The sequence below is a fragment of the Macrobrachium nipponense genome, chromosome 35 (genome assembly GCF_015104395.2).
Source record: "Macrobrachium nipponense isolate FS-2020 chromosome 35, ASM1510439v2, whole genome shotgun sequence".
In the NCBI taxonomy this organism is placed as follows: Eukaryota; Metazoa; Arthropoda; class Malacostraca; order Decapoda; family Palaemonidae; genus Macrobrachium; species Macrobrachium nipponense.
This window is the reverse complement of record NC_061096.1, coordinates 52,555,426-52,582,011: the sequence shown is the minus strand read 5'-3', so window position 1 is coordinate 52,582,011 and position 26,586 is coordinate 52,555,426. Positions and strand designations below refer to the sequence as shown.

At 41.8% G+C, this 26,586-nt stretch overlaps 1 protein-coding gene across 1 annotated transcript in view; it reads right to left on the bottom strand.

Moving 5' to 3' along the window:
- Positions 1–26,586, bottom strand: part of LOC135208768 (exocyst complex component 2-like) — a 58,434-nt gene that overhangs the window by 4,567 nt on the left and 27,281 nt on the right. The window contains exons 4-17 of the mRNA XM_064241281.1: positions 25,750–25,900; positions 25,197–25,392; positions 24,763–24,883; positions 24,398–24,612; positions 23,528–23,643; positions 13,096–13,333; positions 12,221–12,376; positions 11,155–11,304; positions 3,732–3,829; positions 2,555–2,669; positions 1,730–1,885; positions 1,278–1,460; positions 582–678; positions 112–233 (exon numbers count right to left, since the gene is read on the bottom strand). Coding sequence (XP_064097351.1) covers positions 112–233; positions 582–678; positions 1,278–1,460; positions 1,730–1,885; positions 2,555–2,669; positions 3,732–3,829; positions 11,155–11,304; positions 12,221–12,376; positions 13,096–13,333; positions 23,528–23,643; positions 24,398–24,612; positions 24,763–24,883; positions 25,197–25,392; positions 25,750–25,900 — 2,114 coding nt within the window. The remainder of the gene's footprint in view (positions 1–111; positions 234–581; positions 679–1,277; positions 1,461–1,729; positions 1,886–2,554; positions 2,670–3,731; positions 3,830–11,154; positions 11,305–12,220; positions 12,377–13,095; positions 13,334–23,527; positions 23,644–24,397; positions 24,613–24,762; positions 24,884–25,196; positions 25,393–25,749; positions 25,901–26,586) is intronic.

The following is a 26,586-nucleotide window of genomic DNA, read 5'->3' as shown; positions in this document are numbered from 1 at the left end:
CTTTTATGCTAAAACCTCAGTATTACAGTAACCTAAATTAAACCAATAATTTAACTTATAGTATGTGAAATTTTGAGAGAGGAAATTTATGTAACAAACAAATTATCTCACCTCTGCATGGACATGAGCAATATTTATTAATATCTCTTTAACATATGTCCGAACATCAGTGGGAGGCCAGTCAACTTTACCCCAGTCATACTGGCCTAAATACATGGATCTCTCAATCATGCCTGTGAAATAATTGTCACAAAATTGAGTATTAAAGTAGTAAGCTATTCAGTAAATCTCATATGTGGACTACCAATCAATTTCATAGAGTGCCTCCAAAACAGACTCACATATATCCGATAAGCAATGAAATTTGATAAGCTGAAGTTCAGTGGGTTGAAGTGCCCAAATATAGTGAACAATAAAACATATTTTGAATACCAAAGTCTTTGTTATTTAATATAAATTATGCAACACTTCACTGTTTTCATCTCATTTAATATCTCAGCAATATACGTACAGTGCAAGATGCCATTACTGTACTACGTATAGCATGCCATAATATACAGCATAGAGTATTTACATCTTACCAATAATTGGATCAACTCTCTCCTCCAAGTAAGCTTCAAACAAACGGTCCTGTAACTCTGTGTATGTGCGACCAGCTTGCTCCACAGCCTCCTTAACCTGAACCAAAATTAGGTTAAACAAACATTAAACACAAGATGTTGGCTCCAGCAATATTTTATTGTCTAATAAATAAAAATTATGACGTTCAAAAAATCACCGGCAGATCTTGAAAGAAATAATTGTTGCAATACCCACTGCAATCCGTTACCCCCGAAAATTAAGGAGTTATATACGGTGGAAAAATTCCTGGTACTTTGGCAATTCAAAAGATATAGTCTCAGGAATGCTCTCAAATGTCTTTGTTCTAGGTATACTCCTTGACTGACCATTAGTTTTGTTTCATTCTTTTCAGAAGTGTGAGTGTTATTAATCTAAATCCTACCTAAGGGTTTTAACAAACAACTTTGAAGTTACTGATGATGATAAGAAATAAGTTGAATTTCAGTGAAGAGATAGTAATATGCAGGTATGCCAAAGATGAAACATAAGTAAAAAAACTAGGGGCTTTAGATAAGTAGGGCATGAGATTTTTCTTGGTACAGAAATATCACCTAATTTTATAATTAATTTTTCAGCTTTAATAATACAGTACAAAGTTTTATATTGTATGAATACAATGTACATTAAAAGATAGAGAGAGAAAAAAAAAACAGTACCTCTTCTGCTGGGTAAGATGCTCTGACAAGCGATTCACTCAGTCTAGGAAGAATGACTCTCCTCATGTAAGCACAGTTGCTCAGAGTAATTAACAACTGAGCCTCTACACCAGGGGCATTTTCACTCACATTGCAATCTCCGTCATCCTCATCAGGATCTCGCAGACTCAGTTTTTCTAAAGACTGCAAACAGAATATTTATTCAATAACTATATTCAAAGAATATTGCTTTAATAAGCAAAACATGTTCTTGCAAACAACTGAAATTCGATGAATTTATGAAAATACAACTCAATGAAAAGAGAACGGCAAAATTTCCATTATCAACCCTTCCAGTATAACTACCTTTTCATCTCTATTGTACCACATATACATGTCTGTTGCAAATTATTCTGAGACAGAACAAATCTAAAATTATTAACTTAACCCAAAAACATTCTCTCTCGCCATACCTGGGCAAAAGCAACAATGACATTGTGTATGAGGGTAATAATGTCTCTTCTAACAGTTGGATGATCTAACAAAGGGGTTTCACGATGACCTGCATCCAACACTGTTTCTCGAACTAGCTGGGCACACTCTACAATGACATTTTCACAGATGTGAGGCTGAAAGTAAAACCAAATTTACAGTCACATTCAATAAATAAACAAATGGTAATTATATTAACCTTAAATTAATATTCAAGCATAGGAAATTCTTTCCCTGATATCAAATTTATCAGACAATTTCTAAATGCATACTGGTAGCTAAAGATAATTATGCATTATGTATTCAATTTCATTTAAACTTCAACATTAAATACATCAGAACCCACGAATGAATTAATACAAAAATGAAGGATGAAATACCTGCATTAAATACCTAAACTCTATACTACAGTATTTCATTGGACAAAAGAATAAAACTAAAGTGTGTTGTTATATGTAAGCGCTAAGAACTGACTCATTCAAATTACAGAGCACTGTGCAATACTGCTGTCATAAAAGTACATTTGTCTTTATGACCACAAAAATAACAGACATTAATAACCGCCAAGAAACTTAATGAAAGTGTCATTATGAAGTTATACTCAACAAATACACATGAAATACAATCAAAGCATTCATGGGGTTCAAGATTCTCACTTTATGAGGATACAAGTTTCTTAACCTCCTCATTAAAACAAACCATTTCATTTCTTGCTTATAGCTTTAACAAAGATTAATGCAAATAGCAAACCAAATCTGTATCCAGTATGTATGGCTGCACCTTCTTAAAAAAAATATTAAACTTACTAGCTGTGTAAATCCACCGTTTTCATCATCTACCTCCAACTGCCACTTTTCCCTAGAATGTAGACTTCTGACATGCTCTACAGTCTGCTGAAATAATGATGTCAGGCAGTGCACCCTGAAAACAAGATAAAATTACATAAAGTTTCAAACCTACTGTATATATGATATACCTAATACAACATAACAAAACTGATATAAACTAAAAAAAAAAAAATAGTATCCCTAAAATCCTAAATAATCAAGAATAAAAACTCAAAAAAAGTTAAACTGATTTGGTAAAGTAATAAGAACATTAGGAATAGATATACTTTGAAAAGCTGCATATATGGAAGTAACAGGACAAAAACCTGTGAAAAGGCCCACGATATCATGAAGAATTGAACATATGTGAGGCTAAGTTACGTATATCTTAGTTTTACCAGACCACTGAGCTGATTAACAGCTCTCCTAGGGCTGGCCCAAAGGATTAGATATTTTTATGTGGCTAGGAACCAATTGGTCACCTAGCAACGGGACCTACAGCTTATTGTGGGATCCAAACCACACTATATCGAGAAATGAATTTCTATCACCAGAAATAAATTCCTCTGATTCCGCGTTGGCCGAGCCAGGAATCGAACTTCGGACCACCGGATTGGCAGCCGAGCGCAAAAACCACTCGTCCAGGGGAGAACCATATGTGAGGCATAAAAGCAGTTAGCTTTCTAATAAAAATCTGCTTTTTGGGACTCTTCAGGCACCTTGCTAGTGAAATTTAAGTACAGTCCAAGGTATACAGGTTTATTCATGAGTTTTTAATATCAATAATACTCAGATACACCAGAACCCATATTAATAACACCTACAGTTAAAGCATACCTTCCCCGTAGGGGGATAGTGCCGTTAGTGCAAATCATGTGGTGCACTTTAGGCATTACATAAGGGTCTTTGCAGTGTCCCTTTGGCCCCTATCCGCAACCCCTTTCATTCCCTTTACTGTACCTCTGTTCATATTCGTTCTTCCATTTGACTTTCCAGCCTCTAACAATTGTTTCAAAGCAGCGGCAAGGTTTTCCTCTTGGCACAACTTTCAAATCTTCTTACTGCCAATTTCTCTTTTAGCCCTGAATGACCTCATAGGTCCCAGCACTTGGCCTTATGCCTAAATTCTATAGTATTCTATTCTATTAAAGCATACCTCAGATCCAAAATAAGTTCCTTGACAACATCAAGCGCATCATTAGGAAGATCAAGTGTCAGCAGAGTGTTATAACATCCTCGAACATGGCGCAAGACCTGTAAAATGAGATTTCAGGTATGAATTCCTTCTGGAAAACCAGAGTGTACTTACTGTATGCCGTTGTGAGTTCATTTTACAATAAAATTCACTGAAAAACATCAGCGCTTTGAAAAATGATATTGTCATGATACAATAAAGTTTGTTCATACTTACCTGACAGATATATATATAGCTGTATTCCTCTGACGACCGACAGAATTTCAAAACTCCCGGCAAACGCAGTGGTCGGCTAGGTGGTTAGTACCCATTCCCGCCGCTGGGAGGCGGATACCGGGAACCATTCCCATTTTCTATTCAGATTTTCTTTACCACTGTCCCCTGAGGGGAGGTGGGTGGGTACTTGATTATATATATCATGTCAGGTATTATTGAACAAACTTTATTGTATCATGACAATATCATTTTGTTCATGACACTTACCTGCCAGATATATATATAGCTGAATCCACCATTGGAGGTGGTGGGAACGGACAGAATAGAAAGGTTTTGGAAACATTTCACATGCAGATGATTGACATCTTGGTTCCCTACCTGTTAGCATAGCTGACTTCGTGATTACTGTCACCCAAGCCTGCTTCTGCTTAACTAGAATTTTCCAGCAAGGTAGTGACCTGTACAGCTGGATAGTTCTAGATGATCTGTCAACGGGAGCGTGACCACAATGTGACTAGACCATATTGACCATACTGAAGACAACGAAGCATAATAAATACCACCTAACCTAGCCTCACTAAAGTTAGTCCCATAACTTTCAGGCTAATTAAAGGGAAGACCGCCTCAAGCGGCCAACCCTACGACCGTAAAAAACAAACCCATAATTAAAATCACACACATCCATTTTCTAAAGGATGGGGTTCGTATTGCTTCTCGTCCCCAATACTGTATCCGCGGAAATGTATGGTCCAAGCGAGTAGCAATTCTCATATGTCGCCTTCACATCTCTGAGGTAGTGTGAGGCAAACACAGAGTTGCTTCGCCAAAATGTGGCACCCAGGATATCACTGAGTGCCATATTTTTCTGAAAAGCCACCGAAGTAGCTACCGCTCTAACCTCGTGAGCATACTTTTAGTTTAGCAGTTTAAGATCACCATCCGTGCAGGATGAATGAGCTTCCCTGATGGTATTTCTCAAGAAGAACGCCAGTGCGTTTTTAGACATTGGTAATTCCGGCCTCTTGACCGAACACCACAGGTTGTCTGACGGGCCTCTACATTGTTTGGTCTTTTCTAGATAAAATTTGAGAGCTCTGACAGGGCACAAAACTCTCTCTGGCTCTCGTCCGACGAACTCTGATAACCCCTTGATATCAAAGCTTTTAGGCCAGGGGTTGGATGGGTTTTCGTTCTTCGCTAAGAACGAGGGGCTCAGCGAACACACCGCATTGTGTTCTCTGAAACCCACATGTTTAGTCATAGCTTGGATTTCGCTAACCCTCTTAGCTGTTGCCAAAGCGGTCAGGAAAATAGCTTTCCTAGTTACATCTTTCAAAGAGGCAGCGTGCATAGGTTCAAATGGGGCTGACATTAAAAACTTTAAGACAACATCTAAATTCCATGAGGGAATCTTGTCTCGTGGAGCTTTTGATGTTTCAAAGGACCTCAATAAATCGTGAAGATCTCTATCATTCGATAAATCCAAGCCTCTGTGTCGAAAGACCGTTGATAGCATACTTTTGTAGCCTTTAATCGTTGACACTGAAAGTTTGTCTATCTCTCTAAGATGTAAGAGAAAATCAGCAATCTGGCTCACAGAGGTCGTGGAGGAGGAAATATTTTTCCTTCTACACCAACCTCTGAAGACAGCCCACTTCGATTGGTAGACAGCTTGGGAAGAAGTTCTTCTAGCGCTGGCAATAGCTCTTGCCACCGATCTTGAAAAACCTCTCGGCTTGGCCAATTTTGGATAGTCTGAATGCAGTCAGACTCAGAGCGGAGAGGTTTCCGTGATACCTCTCGAAGTGGGGCTGTCTGAGTAGATCGATTTTTTCTGGAAGTGTCCTTGGGAAATCTACCAGAAATGACATGGCCTCTGTGAACCAAAAGGGGGCGATCAACGTCATTCTTGCTCCTTCCGACGCCGCAAACTTCCTTATTACCTCTCCCAGGAGTTTGAATGGAGGGAAGGCGTAGAGATCCATCCCCTTCCAATTCCAAAGCATGGCGTCTATTGCTATTGCTTCTGGGTCTAGAACCGGAGAGCAGTAAATCGGAAGCCTCTTCGTTTTTGCTGTCGCGAAGAGGTCTACCAGTGGGCGTCCCCAAAGTTTCCACAACTCCTTGCAGACCTCTGGATGGAGAGTCCATTCGTTTGGAAGCATTTGATGTCGACGGCTGAGGAGATCCGCACGAACGTTCTGCTGTCCTGAAACGAACCTCGTTAGAATCGTTACATTTCTCAGCTTCGCCCAAAGTAAGATTTCCCTCGTTATCTTGAACAGGGAGCGAGATAGAGTTCCTCCCTGTTTTTTGAGATATGCGAGCGCCGTGGTGTTGTCCGAGTTGACTTGTACAATTCGTCCCACAATCCTTGACTCGAAGCATTGAAGTGCCAAACGAATTGCTTCTAGCTCCTTGAGGTTTATGTGCCAGGACCTCTGTTCCCCTCTCCAGAGGCCTGACACTTCTTCCTCCCCCAGTGTTGCTCCCCAGCCCGTCATGGACGCGTCTGAGAACAACACTAGGTCTGGGCTCAGAACTTTGAGGGACATCCCTTCCGATAGCTTTACGGGATCGGACCACCACTTCAAATGCTGTTTGATCGATTGAGGGATTCTCAAAATCTCGTCTAGGTCTTTCTTGTTCTTCCAGTTGTCTGCTAGGAAAAACAAAAACTGAAGCTGTCTGAGTGCAGCCTTCCCAGAGAAACAAATTTCTCCAGCGAGGAAATGGTCCCCAGCAGACTCATCCATTCCCTCGCCGAGCATATTTCCTTCTCTAAGAAGACCGATACTTTCTCTAAGCATTTTAGCTGACGTTCTATGGATGGAAATGCTTGAAAGCCACTGAATCCATCTGAATCCCCAGATACACGATGGACTGTGTGGGAATCAGATGGGACTTCTCGAAGTTGACCAGAAGGCCCAGGTCCTTCGTCAGTTGTAATGTCGTATGTAGGTCCTCCAGACACTGTTCCTTTGAAGTGGACCCGATCAGCCAATCGTCTAAATAGAGTGAGACTCTTATCTTTGAGAGATGGAGCCATCTTGCTACATTTCGCATCAGAAGCGTGAATATCATAGGGGCTGTACTCAGCCCGAAACAGAGAGCTCTGAATTGGAAGACCTGTCCTTTCAGAACGAATCTGAGGAACTTCCTGGACCGAGGATGTATCGGAACATGGAAATAGGCATCTTGGAGATCCAAGGACACCATCCAATCTCCTGGTCTCAGGGAAGCTAAAACAGACTGTGCAGTTTCCATCTTGAATTTTATTTTCCTTACAAAAAGATTCAGCCTGCTTACGTCTAGGACAGGTCTCCATCCTCCCGAGTGCTTCGGAACAAGGAAAAGCCTGTTGTAGAAGCCTGGGGAGTTCCGTGACACGACTCTTTCTACTGCTCTCTTTTCCAACATCTGATCCAAAAGGTCTAATAAGATCTGTTGCTTTGAATCCTGATAAGAGGGCGAAAGGTCTATTGGTTCTATGCTTAATGGTGGTTTCGATAGAAACGGAATTTTGTAACCTTTCTCGATCACTTCGAGTGACCAAGAGTTCGCCCCTCTTATCCTCCATGCTTCGGCGAATAGCGCGAGTCTCGCCCCGACTGGTGTCTGGAGGGCCGAAAAGTCATTTCTTTCCCCTGGTTTTTGAGGGGGCTCTGCCCCTAGGGAAACTCCTCCCTCGAGCAGCAGCTCTTGAAGAGGCTCTTCCACGAAAGGGCTTATAATTCTTCCTAGAAGCTTGCATGGTTCTTGAAGACATCTGATCAGCAGGACGTTTCGAAGACCGAGACAATAAGTCCTGCGTCGCTCGTTCTTGGAGATTTACTGATAAATCCTTTACCATCGATTGTGGAAAAAGATGAGCAGAAAAGGGAGCGAACAACAATTCTGCTTTTTGCGCTGGTGACACTGACTTAGCTGTGTAAGCTACAGAAGAGTGCGCGTTTCTTCAGGACTCCCGACGCAAAATGTGATGCCAGCTCGTCGGAGCCATCTCTTACTGCTCTGTCCATGCATGACAAAATACTCGCTAAGTCCTCCAATGAGATGGAATCTGGGCTTCTAGACTGAACATCCAAGACGCCCAGACACCAATCTAGAAAGTTAAAAACTTCCAAAGTTTTATAAAGGCCTTTGAGATGGTGATCTATCTCCGACATTGTCCACGAAACTTTCGCTGATGCCAGGTAAGATCTTCTAGGAGCTTCCACTAAGTTGGCGAAATCCCCTTGTGCGGAAGCGGGGATTCTCAAGCCTGCTTCCTCTTCTGTCTCGTACCACTTCCCCGTCTTCCACTAAGCCTTGTGGGGGAAGTGCAAAAGAAGTCTTGCCCTTTGTCTTTTTGGATTCCATCCAATCATGGATTCGTTTAAAAGCCCTTTTAGTCGAGAGCGAGGTGGCCATTTTGACAAAATTTGGAGTCTTCCTTGCCTTCGAAGAGGTTAGTTGCGAAGGTGGAGAGAGAGGAACTGGAGCTCGGAACTTCTCGGGAAAACAAATCTTTTAAAAGACGAGTCAGAGTCTTATAATCCACAGAGGATGAGGTTGTAGGATCCTCCTCCTCTTCCGAACAGTCTCGCTTGACGATTTATTTTCTAATGGAGACATAGACTTATTCTGCATTGAACAAGAAGAAACCAAAGTTTCATCTCCCTTTCGAACCGTAGGTTTTGTGTTTGAAATCAATTTTGAAGAGGAGAGTCTGCTATGTTCTCCTAACCTTGACTTTCTCTCCGAATTTTCCAAACTGACGTCATACGATTTCTCTTGACGAGCACTGATATTGTAGTTCCTACTACCTTGAAGCATATGGCGCTTATCCTTCTGACTAGCGACCCTGTTCTTTTCTGCTCAGGATAACTTTATGCATCGGACGCCTAGCGCCCTCAAAAGCGTCCTCATTTGCGTCCTGGAAAGCGTCCTCATTTGCGTCCTGGAAAGCGTCCTCATTTGCTTGTCCTGGAAAGCGTCCTCATTTGCGTCCTGGAAAGCGTCCTCATTTGCGTCCTGGACCGCGTACTGATATGAAGGACGACGAGCGTCCTTACTAGCACTACGCCTCGCGTCCTCAAAAACGTCCTCATATTCATCTTCATATCCTTCTTCTGAACTAATATCGTGCGTCTGAAGTCTCTCCAGCCGACGTTTCCGACCCCCCCGAGCGTCCCCGAGAAACGTCCTTACGAGCGTCCTGGTTAGCAAAGCGTTTGTTTTGTTGAATATGCTCTTCCTGTAAGTCAAGATCCATTCCTCCCAATTCTATTCCTGAGCGATCCTTCTGAACGTTCTTCGACTCTGGGAAAAGACGACGGCGGCGGCCGCCTGTGCGGCACCTATTGTCTTTATCTTTACCGCCAATACTTCTAGAGACTCTCCCAGCAGGACCGCTTGCGCGTTCCTGATTGAGTCGATGAGGTCTAGAAGGCGACGGATCAGACGAAGACGAAGAACGAAGAGAAGCCGCAGGAGAACGTCTAGATTTCTTGACGGGTAGCCAAAGATCTTTTTTACGACTACGTGATCTTTCCTCTTTCTTGGCGAAAAACGTATCCAACTGTTGACGAATCGCTTCGAGAGTCTTTTTTGATGGTGAAGAACCATATGATGGAATGAACCTTTGAGAAGACGATGGGCGAGGGGACGCCTTCTTCCTTCTCTCCGGACTCGAATCAGGATGCTCAGAAAGCGTCCTAAATCTCTTGTGCGGGATACTGTCTTCGAAGTCTTCCGGAGAAGACCGAAGCGTAAATCGAGGCGGAGGACGCTCTCGATCTCCCGATGAAGCGTCCTCTTCCATCATACCTTTCCTAAGAGGTCGAGAAAGACGATGGCCGCCAGTGCGACGTCTTACGTCTTCCTTACCACTTCCACTTGGAGAAGCTGCGTGCTCTTCCGTAAGACCTTTCCTAAGAGGGCGAGAAAGACGATGGCCGCCAGTGCGACGTCTTACGTCTTCCTTACCACTCTCACTTGGAGAGGCTGCGTACTCTTCCGTAAGACCTTTCCTAAGAGGGCGAGAAAGACGATGGCCGCTTGTGCGACACCTTACGTCTTCCTTACCACTCTCAGTCGGAGAGGTCTTCCGAGATTCCCACCCACGGTGAGGTGAGGACGTCTCGGAGGAAGAGAAGCATTCCTTCACGATTCGCGCTTGCGCGCGATCTTTGGCAGCCTGGGATGCGTCTTCAGGATCTGCCGAAGGGACGCCAGACCGGTGTTTAATTCCCGTAACCCTCCTTCGGCCTTCGACATGTCCATTCCCTGTGTTCTGGGAGTCCGACAGAGGTCTCAACCTGGAGGCATTATAGGACCGATCTGACGCCCCCTCCACTTCACTAGGGGCACTAACATTATCACTACACTTTTGCACATTAGATTGTAGCACTTTCATTTTCGATTCGTTCAAGGTTCCGAATCGATTCTAAAATGGTAGAAAGGGCATTCCCTTCGGTAACAATCACTTCCTTATCTGAAGGAGAAATTATAGGGTTATGCGTAGCATGTTCTACATTTATGTTAGATTGAGCAACTTTACTTTGACTTTTAACAGAAGCACTCCTGGAGGAAGACCTCCTAATTCTGTCACGCTCAAGTCTACGAATGTAAGATTCATACGCCTTCCATTCGACATCAGTTAATACTTCACATTCTTTGCACCTATCATCCAACAAGCAAACATGCCCTCTACAATTCACACACACTGTGTGAGGATCTACCGAGGCTTTTGGTAGCCTCACCTTACATTCTTCTACACCACACACCTGAAACTAGTAGAACTAGATCCAGACATCTCAATTCTAAGAAAATCAAAGCCAAAATCAAAATCCAAACCACAATAGCGTATGCCAAATCACTAAGCCAAGTCCGAAACCAAAAGACAATCCAAATACTCAAGTGACAAATGAAGTTTTCGAAATCCTAAGCGGAGGTCTGTAAACAGATGTTTACCGACCGGCGACAGAAGAAAATCTGAATAGAAAATGGGAATGGTTCCCGGTATCCGCCTCCCAGCGGCGGGAATGGGTACTAACCACCTAGCCGACCACTGCGTTTGCCGGGAGTTTTGAAATTCTGTCGGTCGTCAGAGGAATACAGCTATATATATATCTGGCAGGTAAGTGTCATGAACAAACTCAAGAACTTTATAAAATATTCATACCTGAGGTAACCATGGAGTCAACTGATCTAAGGAAGCTTCTGGCCAAACATGATATAATCTGAAGTTCTGTCCATCTGGATCTAAAGAATGTGGCATAATTGCTCCTCGCATGACACCACTGAACACATGCAGTAATTCCATAATCATTTCCTGGTAGAAGAAGATTTAAAGCTCCATGTTGACATTTCTACAGTATATCCACATTTGGTACATGTTATTACTGTTAAATATACTACTGCTATTGTTATTATATATACATGTGAAGATTCTAACAAATATCCATTCCATACATTATTGTTTTCTTAACTCTATAGATTTTTCTGAAAGTTAAATAATCATAGATGGTCTACTAGCCCTGATTTTATTATTATTCAATGATACACATTTCCCGAGAGGGGCTGTGTAGACAGAGTTAGGCTTCAAGGTCTCAGCAATTCCCTGGATGAGGGTGGTAATCCCATGCCCTCTCCTCCACCTTGCCTGAACTGCAAATCAAGTCAACCAATCACCAGGTACTTATTTGCTTTCAAGATTAATAAGGGTACTCTGGATTTTTTTAGGACACAGCCCAAATTACTACCTGCCTTGGAATTGAATACTAGTCTCTTGCAGTGTAAGGAAGAGCAAGAACTATAGAGCCATGAAGGTCCTTATTAGTATTATCATGACACTCAATCAAGTATCTAAACTTGGAGAGGGTCAGATAGATGAAAACTTTCATGTACAAATATAGAGGTACGTACTAAAACTAGCAACATTCACATACAATATGATTAAAATTTTATATATGCACATTCTTTATGTTTAAAGAAAGTAATTTCAGATTTTCTCAATTCTCATGTTCTATAATAAAATATATATAATTCTAATAAAAACTAAAATTCCTGTCATCTAACAAGAAAATGTAGTTGTATGATGCATTTCACTACAAGGCAAAATATGCAATACTGAAACTAATCTTCACATTTGCAATAAAGCCAACAGAGTGCAGTATATACGTTAAAATTTGCTCATGATGATAAAGTGAACTTCAATTTTTAATATAAATAATAGACATAAACTTTACCTTACACCGTGGATGCTTGAAATGGTCAACTTGTGCAGTTGGAGGGAGCAACTCTCCCCCAAAATATGCCTGGCTTAATTTCCACATATCAGGAAAGTTTGTAGATAAGAGTTCACATGCTTCTTCTACCCAAAGAACACGCACTGGAGCTGTAGCCTAAAGGAAGAAAATAAGTTTCATTTTATAAATTTCACCTTACTCAGCAAACTCAATATAATCTTATAAAGCAATGACACAAAATTTAATAAGTATTTGGGATGCTGGTAAATTAACTCTGATGTTACTTTATAAAGTAATACTTTTTAATAGGAGTTACTACTAACTACAGTATGCCAAGTACTACTGTACCTCAAACAAAAAGTTTGCTACAGTTCCCATTTGGACCCCATCTGCATTACCTTCAACCTTATGTTTCTGTCTCATCCCACAAAGCTATCCAACTTCTTCAGGCGAGTTCTATGAGGCTTTTTTATGGTAAATGGGTTTTATTAATAAACTAAACTTTCCTATCAGAAAAAAAAAACAAGTTTAGTACTATAAACAAATTCATCATTAAATCTTGTCCCCTTCTCTCTCTTCCCTTTTCTCCTCCCCTTGCTGGAATCCAACACAGTTGAATGATATGTGATAGCTTTCTGTTAAGAAGAGGGAGTTAGCCTAGCAGGTGCAGTGGCTTTTTTTCCCACTTGAAAAGTTTACCCTGTGTGAATAGTTGTGTTTCAGAAAGTGAGAGGCTGCTGTAAGAAAAATGGGTTTGTAAATAAAGCTCGCTTTCTAACTGACCATGCTTCGTGATCACCCAGGCAAAGAAGATAAAACTACATCAATACCAAAAGATGTCATGTATATATATATGCATAAAAAAGACTACTAACCTGCCATTCCCCAACAGAGGACATCATTATCTTATTATACTTGGCTGCTGGTGTAGTATTCCTTAAACCTCCTGATCCTGAGGTTAGCTTACTACCTCCAGACCCCAAATCATGATCAGCCATCTCACGATTCAAGTGAGAATCGCGAACTGAGAGAAGAAGATGGAGTATGTACTCATGTTGAGCTGTGAGACATTGCCAAGCTGGATCACCTGGAGTTTCCAAGTGATGTAGATTTCTGTAAAGAAAAAATGAGATTGTAATTTCATTCAGTGTTGATGAAGCTAATATCCTTAATAAAATATCATCAGTATCATTGAGAGAGAGAGAGAGAGAGAGAGAGAGAGAGAGAGAGAGAGAGAGAGAGAGAGAGAGAGAGAGAGAGAGAGAGAGAGAGAGAATGTTTTTTTTTTATATTTTTTTAGGGGACAGTAACACCAGAACAAGAGCTATAATTTGCTCTGACACAAATCTCTAAAAAGAAATTTCTTTTAATTTTATTCATTACTAAATAACTCAATAAAGATTCAGTGTACATACCCCTATTATGTTTACATGAATTAGTCTAAACAGCAACAGGTGAAGGAAAGGAGAGGAGGGCATGTAAAGGTAACAGCGACTTATTTTTGTAGTGTTGGAGATATCTGGCTAATATGTACTGAATTTTTTTCTTGCACAATCTAATGTTTCTTGAACACTGCTTGTTTCAGCATTATTTTAAACTGGAATTGCACTTTAGAATCTCTAATGAAAGTCAACATTCAGAGAAATTTTGCAATGGAACAAAGTTCATAAACTATAAAAAAAAGATGAATAAAAGCAATATCAAACCATAAATTTTAAATACAGTAGTACAGTACCTCGAGATACGAAATTAATCCGTTCCGAGGCGCCTTTCGTATCATGAGGTTTTCGTATCTTGGACCACATTTTACATGTAAAATGGCTAATCCATTCTAAGCCCTCCAAAAACACCCCAGTAAATTTCATAATAAAGGTAATCGACCTATAAACAATGAAATACTACAACAATTTGGACCATTCAATACGTAACTTAATAATAAAAATGCAAAACCTGTAAATAAAGTGTATATTAGTGTACAAGAAATATTTCTGGGCTCAGCTCGTGTCGCTGCGCGAAATATCCTTTAATCTATTATTTCTAGGGTAAATGTACTAACACATACCCTAGAGAATAAATAAATAAAGAAAAAGGAAAAAGGTCAGTATAACTGACTCGCTCACTCTCCCAGAGAGTGTCGGTATGAACACTATGAGATGAGACCACTACCACGAGCCAAATGCCAATAGAATCCTCCCACTACAAAATCCCCCAAGAGGGGAGCCGACCCACAGAGTGGGCAGCACCTACTACTACTACTCCATCCCATGCTGCCGACTGCTGCGCCTCTGGTGACATCCTTTTCAGTTAGCGCACACGATACACACGTGCCATTTTCTTCTCTGTGTTTTTGTGCCCTTTCGTTTGGATTTTATTACAATGGAGCGTGCAGCCATCGCAGCAGCTAAGTTAAGTACTCAGTGTTTATTGCTATGGATTTGGTTTTTTCCGGCCCTGAGCACGTATTTGCCGTTTTTTAGGTATAAATACGATCTCTAGGTCGGAAGCATGGCAGCATGGTTCTGCCTCGTGTTGGGTCCGTTCTGGGTCTCCCATACCCAGAACATCCCCTGTCTTTGTGCGCTCTATTTTATTATCCGCTTTGTTTAGAGTAAGGTCTACACGGTTTTGTCATGCATGCATGTCTTTTACCTTATGTAGGCTTTTCCATCCAGACCCTAGCCACGGCTCTTAGTATCGGCATCGGCTAGCTTTGAGTGGTAGACTTGCCTTCGGGTTAGTCGTACACTCCTGGATTTTTTCTCCCACTATTTGTTTTCTTTCTTTCATTTTATTATTCATTTTATTATCTATGTGATTTTCTTAGGTTAGTTAGGCGTCTGGCTCACTTAGCCTACGGTCATGGCCTATTGTGCCTTTATGTTTACCGCTGGTCAGCTCGGTTGCTTCCCGATAGCATCTCGCTGATCAGTTGGTTTTGTTTTAGGCTTAGTTGTTGTTCTTATCGCCCCGTGGTCACTATGTGATTCACGAGGACACGCCAGAACCGCCTGTCCAGTCACCTTTCCCCCCTCCCGCTCTTCCATAGAGTCGGGGGGGGTGGCTAGGCCTGCCCATGCTCGCTCCGCATGCCCGAGCCTGCCTCCCTCTCTCCCCCAGGCGGAGGGGGTAGAGGGAACGGGACAGACCCAGACTGGACTCGACCTCTCCGGCTCTCGGTCCGGTCGGATGGTAAGGTGAGGGGGGACTGGCCTTTCCCCCTCTCCATTACTACTTCGTCGCTCCGTTACTAGCCCGAGTCTGTATGCCCCCGCTCTTTCCCACCTTACTAGGGCTCCTTTACCACCGGAGGCCTGGCATCTGGCGGAAACATGCTAGTCTACCCCACGGGGTGGACCGGAACATACAGTCGGTCTCGTCTAACCTCTCCGTTTCACTGAGTTATCACTCCGCCACGCACTGGACTTAGTCCGGTACGTTCGAGCTTTTAGGTTTAAGATGTTAAGTTTACTTTAAGTACCTTAAACCATTCCCCCTCCCTTCTTTTCACCGGATACCTCCGGGTTATAGCCTATTCAGGCTAGTAAGGGAGGGGCTATGCCCGAAATTTTTTCCGAGCTCCGGCATGCAATGGAGTTCTTCTGTCCTTTAGCCTGTAAGTGATATTCTTTAAGATACTCATGTGTCTTTCCACTTACAGACCACCAACTGTGAGCATCCGGGATGCGCCGCCACACTTCAGGAACCCGTGTGGAAACACGAAGTTTTGCCGGTCCCATGCTCCATGCGCGACTCCGCACGGGGACATCCAGGTCTGGTACCATGAGACGTGTACCATATGTTACGATCTGGTGAGCCAGCTTGTAGACGGGGTAAGTATTCCATCTCCGGTAGCTGGTCCGCATCCGTTTTAGTGCTTAAGTTTGCATCAATTACTCTAACTTAAGGAAAATTCAAAGGGCCTTATAGCCCTATAAGTTTAAGTTATACTTTAAGTTATCTTTAGTTTTAAGTTATTCTTAAATCTAATTGATACCCTCTCTTCCAGGCGCCGGCAGTGAGGGATACCGCACTGGCAACCCTGCGGGCCTGGGTCGGCGGTTTCGGGAAGAACGCCGCCAAGGGTATGCCCTACATCCTGGAGAAAAGGTTGGCGGTACTAATCTTCCCCGGAGGCAAGGCGACAGGATACACGTCGACCCAGCAGAGGCTGCCCCGACTATCGCCCTTCATCCAGCAACAGCTGGCTGCCTCATTGACTGACCAAGGCCAGGATATCTCCTCGAAGTCGCGACGTTGGATATTAATGTAGAACCTATGGTAGGTGTAGACGACCTGTTGGTCGAGGTAGGTAAGGTGGACACCCAAGGGATACCCTTGGTCGTAACTGTTTCTTCTACTCCTGCAACCTCTCCATCCTTCCAAGGCTTTACGGGTGATGAATTGTATATCCTCCTGACGCTTCGGTTAGACCCAAGGTCAAGGGTCAAGCAGTGAAATCCTTGACAAAGACGTCGTCGTCGTCTAAGAAGACGACTTCGGCCTCATCCTCCTCTCGTAAGTCTCCGGCTAGGAATCCCGGAGCAGACAGATCTAAAGCTTCTGGGTCCGGCTCTAAGTCCTCGAGGAGTAAATCCTCCAGAGAGAGATCTCACACTCCGGCTGAGTCGTCAGTTCCGCTACCCTTGGTCCCAATTCAGAGTTACCCCTCCACCTCCGCAGCAGCTCCGGCTTTGGACTCCAATGCTGGCCTGTTACAACAGGTGGGCGACCTGGTTGGGTCTCTAAAGAGTAGCATGGAACAAATGATCTCTCGGTTGTCGGATATGATTACTTCTCAAGACTCCATTATAGCCGGACTGAGCCAAGCTCCTCTAGCCTCTCCTCCACCTTCCAATGCAGGTGGAGCCCAGCTTCCCCCGTATGACTCGCTACCTCCGTTCTCGATGAACAACCCGTGGAGAGTAGCGTCATACGCCCCCTTCCAGGACGGACTCATTTCTATACCGGAATTTGGAACTCGAAGGATAGAGGACTTCGAGTTCTACCCGGAAGACCTTCAGCCTCCGTTCATCGGCTACGCAAGGCTCACCGCCTCAGCCATGATTCGAGATGATAGGGTACCAAAGGAGACGGTCCTCTATTCACGTGACCAGGCTCAGAGAGAATGGCTCAGGTGTTTAGAGGACATGGATTGTTCTAATACGAAAATCCAACCCTTCAAGAGTCCCTTTACGATCTTCACGATGGATGAGAGTACCCCGCTCCCTTTCCTGACTAAGATCGCGACATCTACCATTCCAGCGGCCCAGAAGGGGGACCCCATGCCTCAACTGAAGGAAGCAGATCCTACATCTCCGTTACTTCCTTCAGCCGGAGAATTATGGGAAGACTTACCGAACACCTTCTCAGCTGGCAAACTCAAACCGGACTGTGCTATGGAGCAGTTTGGTGAAAAGCTACCCAGGCTTCCAGATAGCCTTATTCAGGCTGAATTTGACGCTAAATCGCGATTAGCCAGATCGATTAATTCTATGGCTATGTCCGAGGTGGCCACCATAGCCTATGGTTCAGAGCCGCTTTTCAAACTTATGACCAAAGCCCTGACTCAAACGGTACAGTCAGATATGTTTGAGTTTGCCACTGCTAGAACGAATTGTAGGAAGCATGTCCTACAAGAAGCAACCATTCGGCACGAGCCGAATAGGTTACTCTCGTCAAACATCTGGCGAGCAGATCTCTTCCCAGAAGCGATGGTGAAGGAAGTCCAGTCAGAGGCTACAAGGTTGAACCAGAGCCTTAAGGACCGTTGGGGCCTTACGGCTAGGAGGAGGCAAGATCTCGCAGCTAGAGGTAAAGGGCAAAGGAAACCCAGGCGTTTCCAGCCCTACCAGAAAAAGCAGCCACGCTTTTCTCAGCAAGTTCCGGCGGTTCCCTTAGTGCAAACAGCCCAACCCTCCACTTCAAAGGCTCAATCACAGCCAATTTACGTGATCTCCCCTCAGCCTCAGCCCTCCACCTCTTATGCCATCTCTCCAGCTTACAATCAAACCTTCGAGAGTCAATCTTCACAGAAGTATGACCGCTCGGGTAAGGGAGGCAGAGGTAAACGTTCCTTTCGTGGGAGAGGATCGGGAGGTCCCTTTAATAGGGGAAAACACTTCAGAGGAGGCCGAGGAGGTTACCAGAACCAATGAAGAACTTCAGGTAGGAGGGAGGCTGTTTCACTTTCGCCACCGGTGGAACTTCAGCAAGTGGGCTCAGAGCATTGTGTCAAAAGGCCTGGGTTGGAGCTGGTTGACGAACCCACCTCCATCCAGGCCTTTCCGTCAACTTCCTTCCAAAGAACTGACGGAGTATGCGGAGGATCTCCTTCAGAAAGGAGCTATAGCGAGAGTCAAAAGGTTAAAATTTCAAGGTCGCTTGTTCAGCGTGCCAAAGAAAGGCTCACAAAAAAGAAGAGTAATCTTAGACTTGTCCCGCTTAAACTTAGCCATTCGCTGCGACAAGTTCAAGATGCTCACGATCTCGCAGGTGCGGACCTTACTTCCCGTGGGGCGTCGTCCACCTCTATCGATCTTACAGACGCTTACTATCATATCCCTATTGCAAGACACTTCCGTCCCTATCTAGGCTTCAAGATAGGCGACCAGACATTCTCCTTCAAGGTAGTTCCTTTCGGGCTCAACGTAGCACCCAGAGTGTTTACGAAGCTGGCGGAAGTAGTTGTTCAACAACTCAGATCGCAAGGGGTTATGGTAGTAGCGTAATCTCGACGATTGGTTGATCTGGGCTTCAAACAGTCGAGGAATGCAACAAAGCAACACTGAAAGTGATTCAGTTCCTGGAATATCTAGGCTTCAAGATAAACAGGACCAAATCAAGACTCACTCCAGAGTCAAACTTTCAGTGGCTAGGCATTCAATGGAATCTATCCTCCCATACTCTGTCTCGATTCCATCGTCCAAAAGGAAGAAATAGCAAAGTCAGTCAAGCAATTTCTAAGTCACAAACTGGCTTCAAGAAGATCGCAGGAAAGGATCCTGGGTTCTCTCCAGTTTGCATCAGTGACGAACATCCTAATGAAAGCCAAACTGAAAGACCTAACCAGAATTTGGCGCCCACGAGCAAATATCAGGTCCAGGGACAAATTGTCCTCAGTCCCTCTGATTCTAAAGAATCGACTTCGGCCGTGGGCGAAAGTCAAGAACCTATCGGTGTCAGTGCCCCTTCAGTTTCCTCCTCCAGGGATAACTATCCACACAGACGCTTCATTAAGCGGTTGGGGAGGATATTCCCAGTTCAAAAAGGTTCAGGGAACGTGGTCACCTCAGTTCCGTCAGTTCCATATAAACGTACTGGAGGCGATGGCACTGTTCTTGACTCTAAAAAGGTTACGTCCGCCAAAGTACTCCCACATAAAGCTAGTCCTGGACAGCGCAGTGGTAGTACATTGCATAAACAGAGGAGGCTCCAAGTCACGTCATCTAAACCATGTCATGGTAGCCATATTCTCCCTGGCGGACAAGTTCAGTTGGCATCTCTCCTCCACCCATATAGCTGGAGTGAGAAACGTCATAGCAGATGCTCTATCCCGATCAGTACCTCTAGAGTCGGAATGGTCACTGGACAACAGTTCGTTCCAATGGATTCTTCAGAGAGTTCCAGGTCTACAGGTAGATCTCTTCGCATCCCAAGCGAACCACAAACTCCCGTGTTATGTGGCCCCCAACCTGGACCCTCTGGCCTATGCCACGGACGCCCTGGCTCTAGATTGGAACAACTGGGAGAAGATTTATATCTTTCCTCCGGTGAATCTTCTCATGAAAGTGTTAAACAAACTCAGGACATTCAAGGTTCAACGGGGTGGCTCTAGTAGCCCCAGACTGGCCGAAGAGCAATTGGTACCCTCTCATCCTGGAACTGGGTCTCCGCCCTCTTCGGATCCCCAATCCCAAGCTCTCCCAGTCAGTACAAACGAAGACTGTGTTCGCTTCCTCAGGGATTCTCAAAACCCTAACTTTATGGATTTCATGAAGTTTGCAGCGAAAAGAGTGCGAATATTGACCCTCAGAATATTCTCTTCTTGGAATCAGATAAGAGAGATTCAACTTTGAGACAGTATGATGCTGCTGTCAAAAAGTTAGCAACCTTCCTGAAAGAATCAGATATTAAGATCATGACAATCAACTCAGCTATATCCTTTTTCAGATCCTTATTTGAAAAAGGCTTAGCAGCTAGCACAATTACGACAAACAAGTCAGCCTTGAAAAAGATTTTTCAATTTGGGTTCAACATAGACTTGACAGATTCCTACTTCTCGTCTATTCCCAAGGCCTGTGCTAGACTTAGACCTTCTGTAAGGCCTACGTCAGTATCATGGTTCTTAAACGATGTTCTAAAACTGGCTTCAGAAACCAATAATGACACATGCTCATTTATAATGCTGTTAAGAAAAACTTATTTTTATTAAGCTTAGCCTCAGGAGCTAGAATTTCAGAACTGTCGGCTTTATCCAGAGATCCGGATCATATTCAGTTCCTTCCCACAGGGGAAGTGCTACTTTCACCGGAACGTAGCTTTTTAGCTAAGAATGAAGATCCTTTGATGAGGTGGGAACCATGGAAGGTACTACCCCTTCCACAAGATATATCTCTTTGCCCAGTTTCAACGTTACGAGCCTTTCTATCTAGGACCTCCTCATCCTCATCGGGTCCTCTCTTTAGGAGAGAAAAAGGTGGTACTTTATCTATTAAAGGCATCAGGCAACAAATCCTGTACTTCATTAAACAAGCCAATCCTGACTCTTTCCCAAAAGCACATGATGTCAGGGCAGTAGCCACCTCAATTAACTATTTCCAACATATGAACTTCGATGAGTTGAAAAAGTATACTGGATGGAAATCACCGACAGTGTTCAAACGTCATTACTTAAAGTCCTTGGAAGCCCTGAAATTTTCAGCAGTTGCAGCGGGTAACATAGTTTCCCCTGACTCTGACTAATCCTTAGTAGAAGATTCAGTCCTCCTTTCTACCTGCCTCACCCAACAGTTCGTCTATTCCTGCCTTGTTCATTACGATCACCTTGTGTCTTAGCTGCTTTGATGATGATATAGTGGGTGTCCCTTATTTTTTTGCTAGGGACACTCACATTTGTGTTGATTACTGATCTCGTGGATGTCATCTCCTTATTTTTATGCTAGGAGATACATCTTATTATAATGGTTACGGGTTTTGTATATTAAGTCATATACATTCTTTTATATTTTATTATTGTTGAGTTTGTTTTATTCAACTTGTATATTAATTGCTTTACATTGTTTTGATACATAAGCTTTACACAGATACCATTGTTGTACATATATGATATTTCTCCTGTATATATGTATATTACCTTAAGTTAAGAAATATTATTAGCATTAAGTATAATTAAGTAATATTTCTATTTGTATCACTGTGTACATGTATCTTTATTAGCAATTATATTGTTTTATTTTTATTTTATCTTTTATTTGAGACCCTTTATATTTTGTTGAATTTCTTTACAATCTTGTCTATTTCTCTGGTACGATTTCGCGCAGCGACACGAGCTGAGCCAGAAAAGGGATTTTGACGTAAGGAAAAATCTATTTTCTGGCGATTGGCTCGTGTCGCCAGCGAAATCCCGCCCTACCCATCCCATCGCCAAGATTGTCTGCTAACTTCAGGATGGCCACCAGAGGCGCAGCAGTCGGCAGCATGGGATGGAGTAGTAGTAGTAGGTGCTGCCCACTCTGTGGGTCGGCTCCCCTCTTGGGGGATTTTGTAGTGGGAGGATTCTATTGGCATTTGGCTCGTGGTAGTGGTCTCACTCGCCATAGTGTTCATACCGACACTCTCTGGGAGAGTGAGCGAGTCAGTTATACTGACCTTTTTCTTTATTTATTTATTCTCTGGTATGTGTTAGTACATTTACCCTAGAAATAATAGATTAAAGGATATTTCGCTGGCGACACGAGCCAATCGCCCAGAAATAGATTTTTCCTTACGTCAAAATCCCTTTATTACTGTAACGTAAAATGTGGAAGCTTACCTTTCGAGTGAAACTATCTACAAAAGTGGCGGCAGAGGAGGAGGAGGACAAACAGCAGATACGTACACTTAACTTTACGAAACACATAAAAAAATGTCAGAAAAACAAACTAAACTTTACAAAACACATTAACAAAACTGTAACACTTAACTTTACAAGAAACTTAAAATAAAATTTATTTTGTATTTTTTTGATTTTTACATTTCTTTTTACTTTTTTATACTTTACGTAATTTCAATTTCTTCACCACCGAATGGATGCCAGTCCATTTACGGAATTTTTCGAACCCCCCATGAGAAGCCTTGAACTCTGGGGTTGCCGTTGATGTCCCCTCTCCGCAGTCGTCTTCGGCTTGGGCAATCAAATCGCCTAAAATAGCGCTGGCCTTCTGGCAGATTGCCGTCTCGGTTATCATATCGCCATCAATTTCTTTGTCCTCGATCCATACACGAAGCAGCCTTTCCTTTTCATTATGCATATGGCTCCTCTTGTTGGACAAAATAGTCACGCCCTTGGAAGGTGTAGCTGCTTTGATGGCTTCCTTCTGCTTAAGGATGGTGCCTATCGTCGACGGATTTCGGCCGTATTCCTTAGCGATCACACTCAACCGCAAGCCAGCTTCATACTTTTTTATTATCTCCATTTTTGTCTCCATAGAAAGCATTCTCTTCTTTCTGTGAACTTCAGCAACTTTCTTGGGACCCATGACTAATATGTACTGTATGTAATTAAGTTACGTATGTAGTACGTATACTAATTAGGTTCTCACAACACGATAAAGTAGCACAACGAAATCACTAACGAATTTACGATACTAAACGAAATCGTTGGACCGAACGAATGCCGCATGCGTACGATAAAGCTTCGGGTGTGAAGTGGTCGAGCGAAGGCACGCCACCACGTAAGATGCATGATGGGAGGGATGCTGTCCAATAGGAGAGAAGGATCTCATGGCTTGACTAGCATCAGGAACCAATGGGAGAGCAGATGGATGGTGGCGAGTCTACTAGAACTAAGATGGCGGCGCGAGTTTCAAAATTGTTATCGGGCGAATCTCGGACTTTCAGAAACCTTTCGTATCTTGAAAAGTTTTCGTATGTAGAGCATTAAAATTTTTCGTGTCAGCTTTCGTATCTCGAGTTTTTCGTAAGTTGAGCCTTTCGTATCTCGAGGTACCACTGTAATCAACTAGTGCAGTTATAAACCCACTAAAAAATCTACAACTTTTGTTAAAAGAAACTAAATAAATGGATTTATTCAGAGTAAAATTACAATACCTGATAATTTTTTTCTGATGATCTAAAGAAGATGGCATATGAGTGAGTTGCTCACCTAAAACACCACGCAAATCATCAATTCTTTTCTCCACTTCATTGTAAAACCGTCGGAAAAGCTGGAAAGGACAATGCATTTTTAGGTAAAATGCAGTCACCCGTTATAATATACTTCACAAGCTAATCTAATATTGTTAATGGTGATTCACCTCTTAACAGGGAATAACAGTAACTAAGGTCTTCAATTGCTACAGATAATGCTGTGCAAATTAAAAATGCAATCTTATCAAAATAAAACACGATAATACAGTAACAGTATAAGATCCAAAAAAGTACTTTACAAATCTTTAACCAAGTTTATCCCAACCTCTTTTTTTAACACAAATTTTAGCTCTACTGCAAGGCTTTACCAAGTGTTCATTGTATTCAGTCAACTGACTGAATACAATGATCATATTGTTTTCCAAGGGGGAAAACAATATGATCATGTAAACAATTTTTAAAAACTTTCAATCAAAAAGTTTGGATAATGATGAAAACAAATGGATACAGACAATTTATATATGAAAACATAACATTAAACACTAAAAGAGAATGGGGGTGCAGACACTCATCTGCAATATGAACACATTCGAATGAACTAAGTGGAAAAGTCATATATGTTTATCCCAATAATGGAGGAAGCTACAACTGGATGCAGAAAAGAACATCAGACATACTGTATGCCATAACTCAACTTTACCCTACACAATGATCAACTTTTAATTGATAACCAATAACAAAAAGAAACTGAAGCTTTTGTAAAGATGAGTTAGTATTTGCATTTGAATAGTATGTACATTCATAAAATAAAAACAAGACTTATGTACTTACAGGCACTTGGGTATCTCCAAACAAACTTTTAGCTCGCGCATAATCATTAATAACAACATCGTAATCACCTCGCTGTATATGACGTTCAATATTAACAGGTAAATACAAAAGGAATCTAAACCTATGAAGAACATTAAGGGCATTTCTTGTCCCATCTGCTCTGTCTTTTCTATGAAGAACATCCTCAAACAGCTTGTCTGCTTCTTCTTTGCATTCTACAAAAATGGAAGAATTAATGGCAGTTATAAAACCATTGCCATTAAAATAATAGTTAAGTAAACTAATAAAAAGATATATCAACCACACAATATCACGCACATGACAAAAAATATACAACTGCTGTACACAACACTCACTCTACTTACCTATAATGGCTTTCTCAAGGACTTGAGTAGAATTACGACCATATTCTTGAATGTCACTCTCAAATTTACATTTTAACTCTAGTAGAGTGTCAAGCTGCTCTATTACAGATCCTACATTAGCCTGTAAAACAATATACATATAACATTACAAAGTTATAAAGTATCCATCAGTCTCATTAAGAAAGAAAACTTACCTGCCCTACTTTGCTTTTGAAAATGTTAAAACAGGAATTTGAATATTTTCTTCAATATATTCTCTTCTGAGTTCAGCAGCATATATTTTTCCCTTACACATATGTATGTACGTACTATATCAAAATTTTGGTGTGAGTTGCTCTAACTAGCTGCTTTCTGAAGCCAGCCCAAAAAAACAGCAAGGTGCTACAAGTTAAGGAAAATAAAAATCACAATATGTAACAACATGAAACACCTACCTTTAAAAAAGATATCTGGCCTTCTTTCTGAGCCTCTACTTTACGCCGCAAACAATTCAAACCAGCACGTAAGTCTTCAAAGGATGTGGAGAGATGGCTCTCTAGCAAGAACCATTCTGGACTAAACTTTGTGGACGACAAATCCCCAGAACAGCCAGGAAACATTTCTTCTAAATCTTCTTCTAGGACTTTGCGGCTGAAAGGAATCATTGGATTTTGGGCATAAGGAAATTTATTACCATCAAAATCTGCAGTGTCAGGTGATGTACATAACTTTCTGTGTAAACCATTAGTAAAATTAGACACCTAATCAATTTAATTACACTGATCTGAAAGTTCATACTCAGATCCCATGACTTACATCAAATTTCTGAACATGACATTGTAATAGTATTACCTTACGATACTCGTTACAAAAGATTACAAGCTATCAAGAAAGTTAAAATACTGCTAACTTTTGTGCATTTATCCTGGCTCATAAGGAAACATCAATGTAATGAAAACTGTTCTCAAAATATAAGAATAAAATAAACCATGTATAAATGTAACTTACTCATTTCCTTCCACAGACAATCCAAGTGGATCATCTTGTAAAGCAGATGTTGGTGACATTGGCCTTTTCCTACCAAAAGCCATGTTTAGGAATATGGTCTCATCCACCCAAACTGCTGACTCCTTTAATGGTCCCATTGTTTCCTGGTAACCTAAAATAAATATATATATAATTAATATATATATATATAATATATATATCTATATATATTATATATATATATATATATATATATATATATATATATATATATATATATATAGATATATATATATATATATATAATTATATATATATATTATATATATATATATATATACAGTCGGCGCAAAAAAAAAAAAAACGAACGCCCACTACATTTGTAAACAGATCATAGCAATGATATAAAAAAAGGAAAATAAAAGGGAAAATTTTAGTTCAACTAGTATATTTTTTCAATACTTAGACATTTCTCCATTATTTTTGAGTACAGCTTTTAACCTTCTTGGCATTGAATGTGCTAAATCTTTGAAATATTGTGCATCCATGTCTTCAAACCAAAATTTACGGATGGCATCCTTCAATTTGGGGAGGGACGTTTTCTCATCTGCTAGTGCCTTCAGTTTCCGTTTCATGTATGCCCAGCAATTTTCAATTGGGTTTAAATCTGGTGAATTGCCTGGCCAGTCCAATTTCTGAATATTAAATTCCTTAAGAAGGTTTGTGACCTTGTGAAATCAGTGGCAAGGTGCTCCATCTTGCATAAATACACGCATGCCCAAAAGTTCCTTGTAAGGGACTAATTCATTTTCTAAGACATTTTCATAAATCTCTCCATTCATTGTCGTGCTCTCTGGG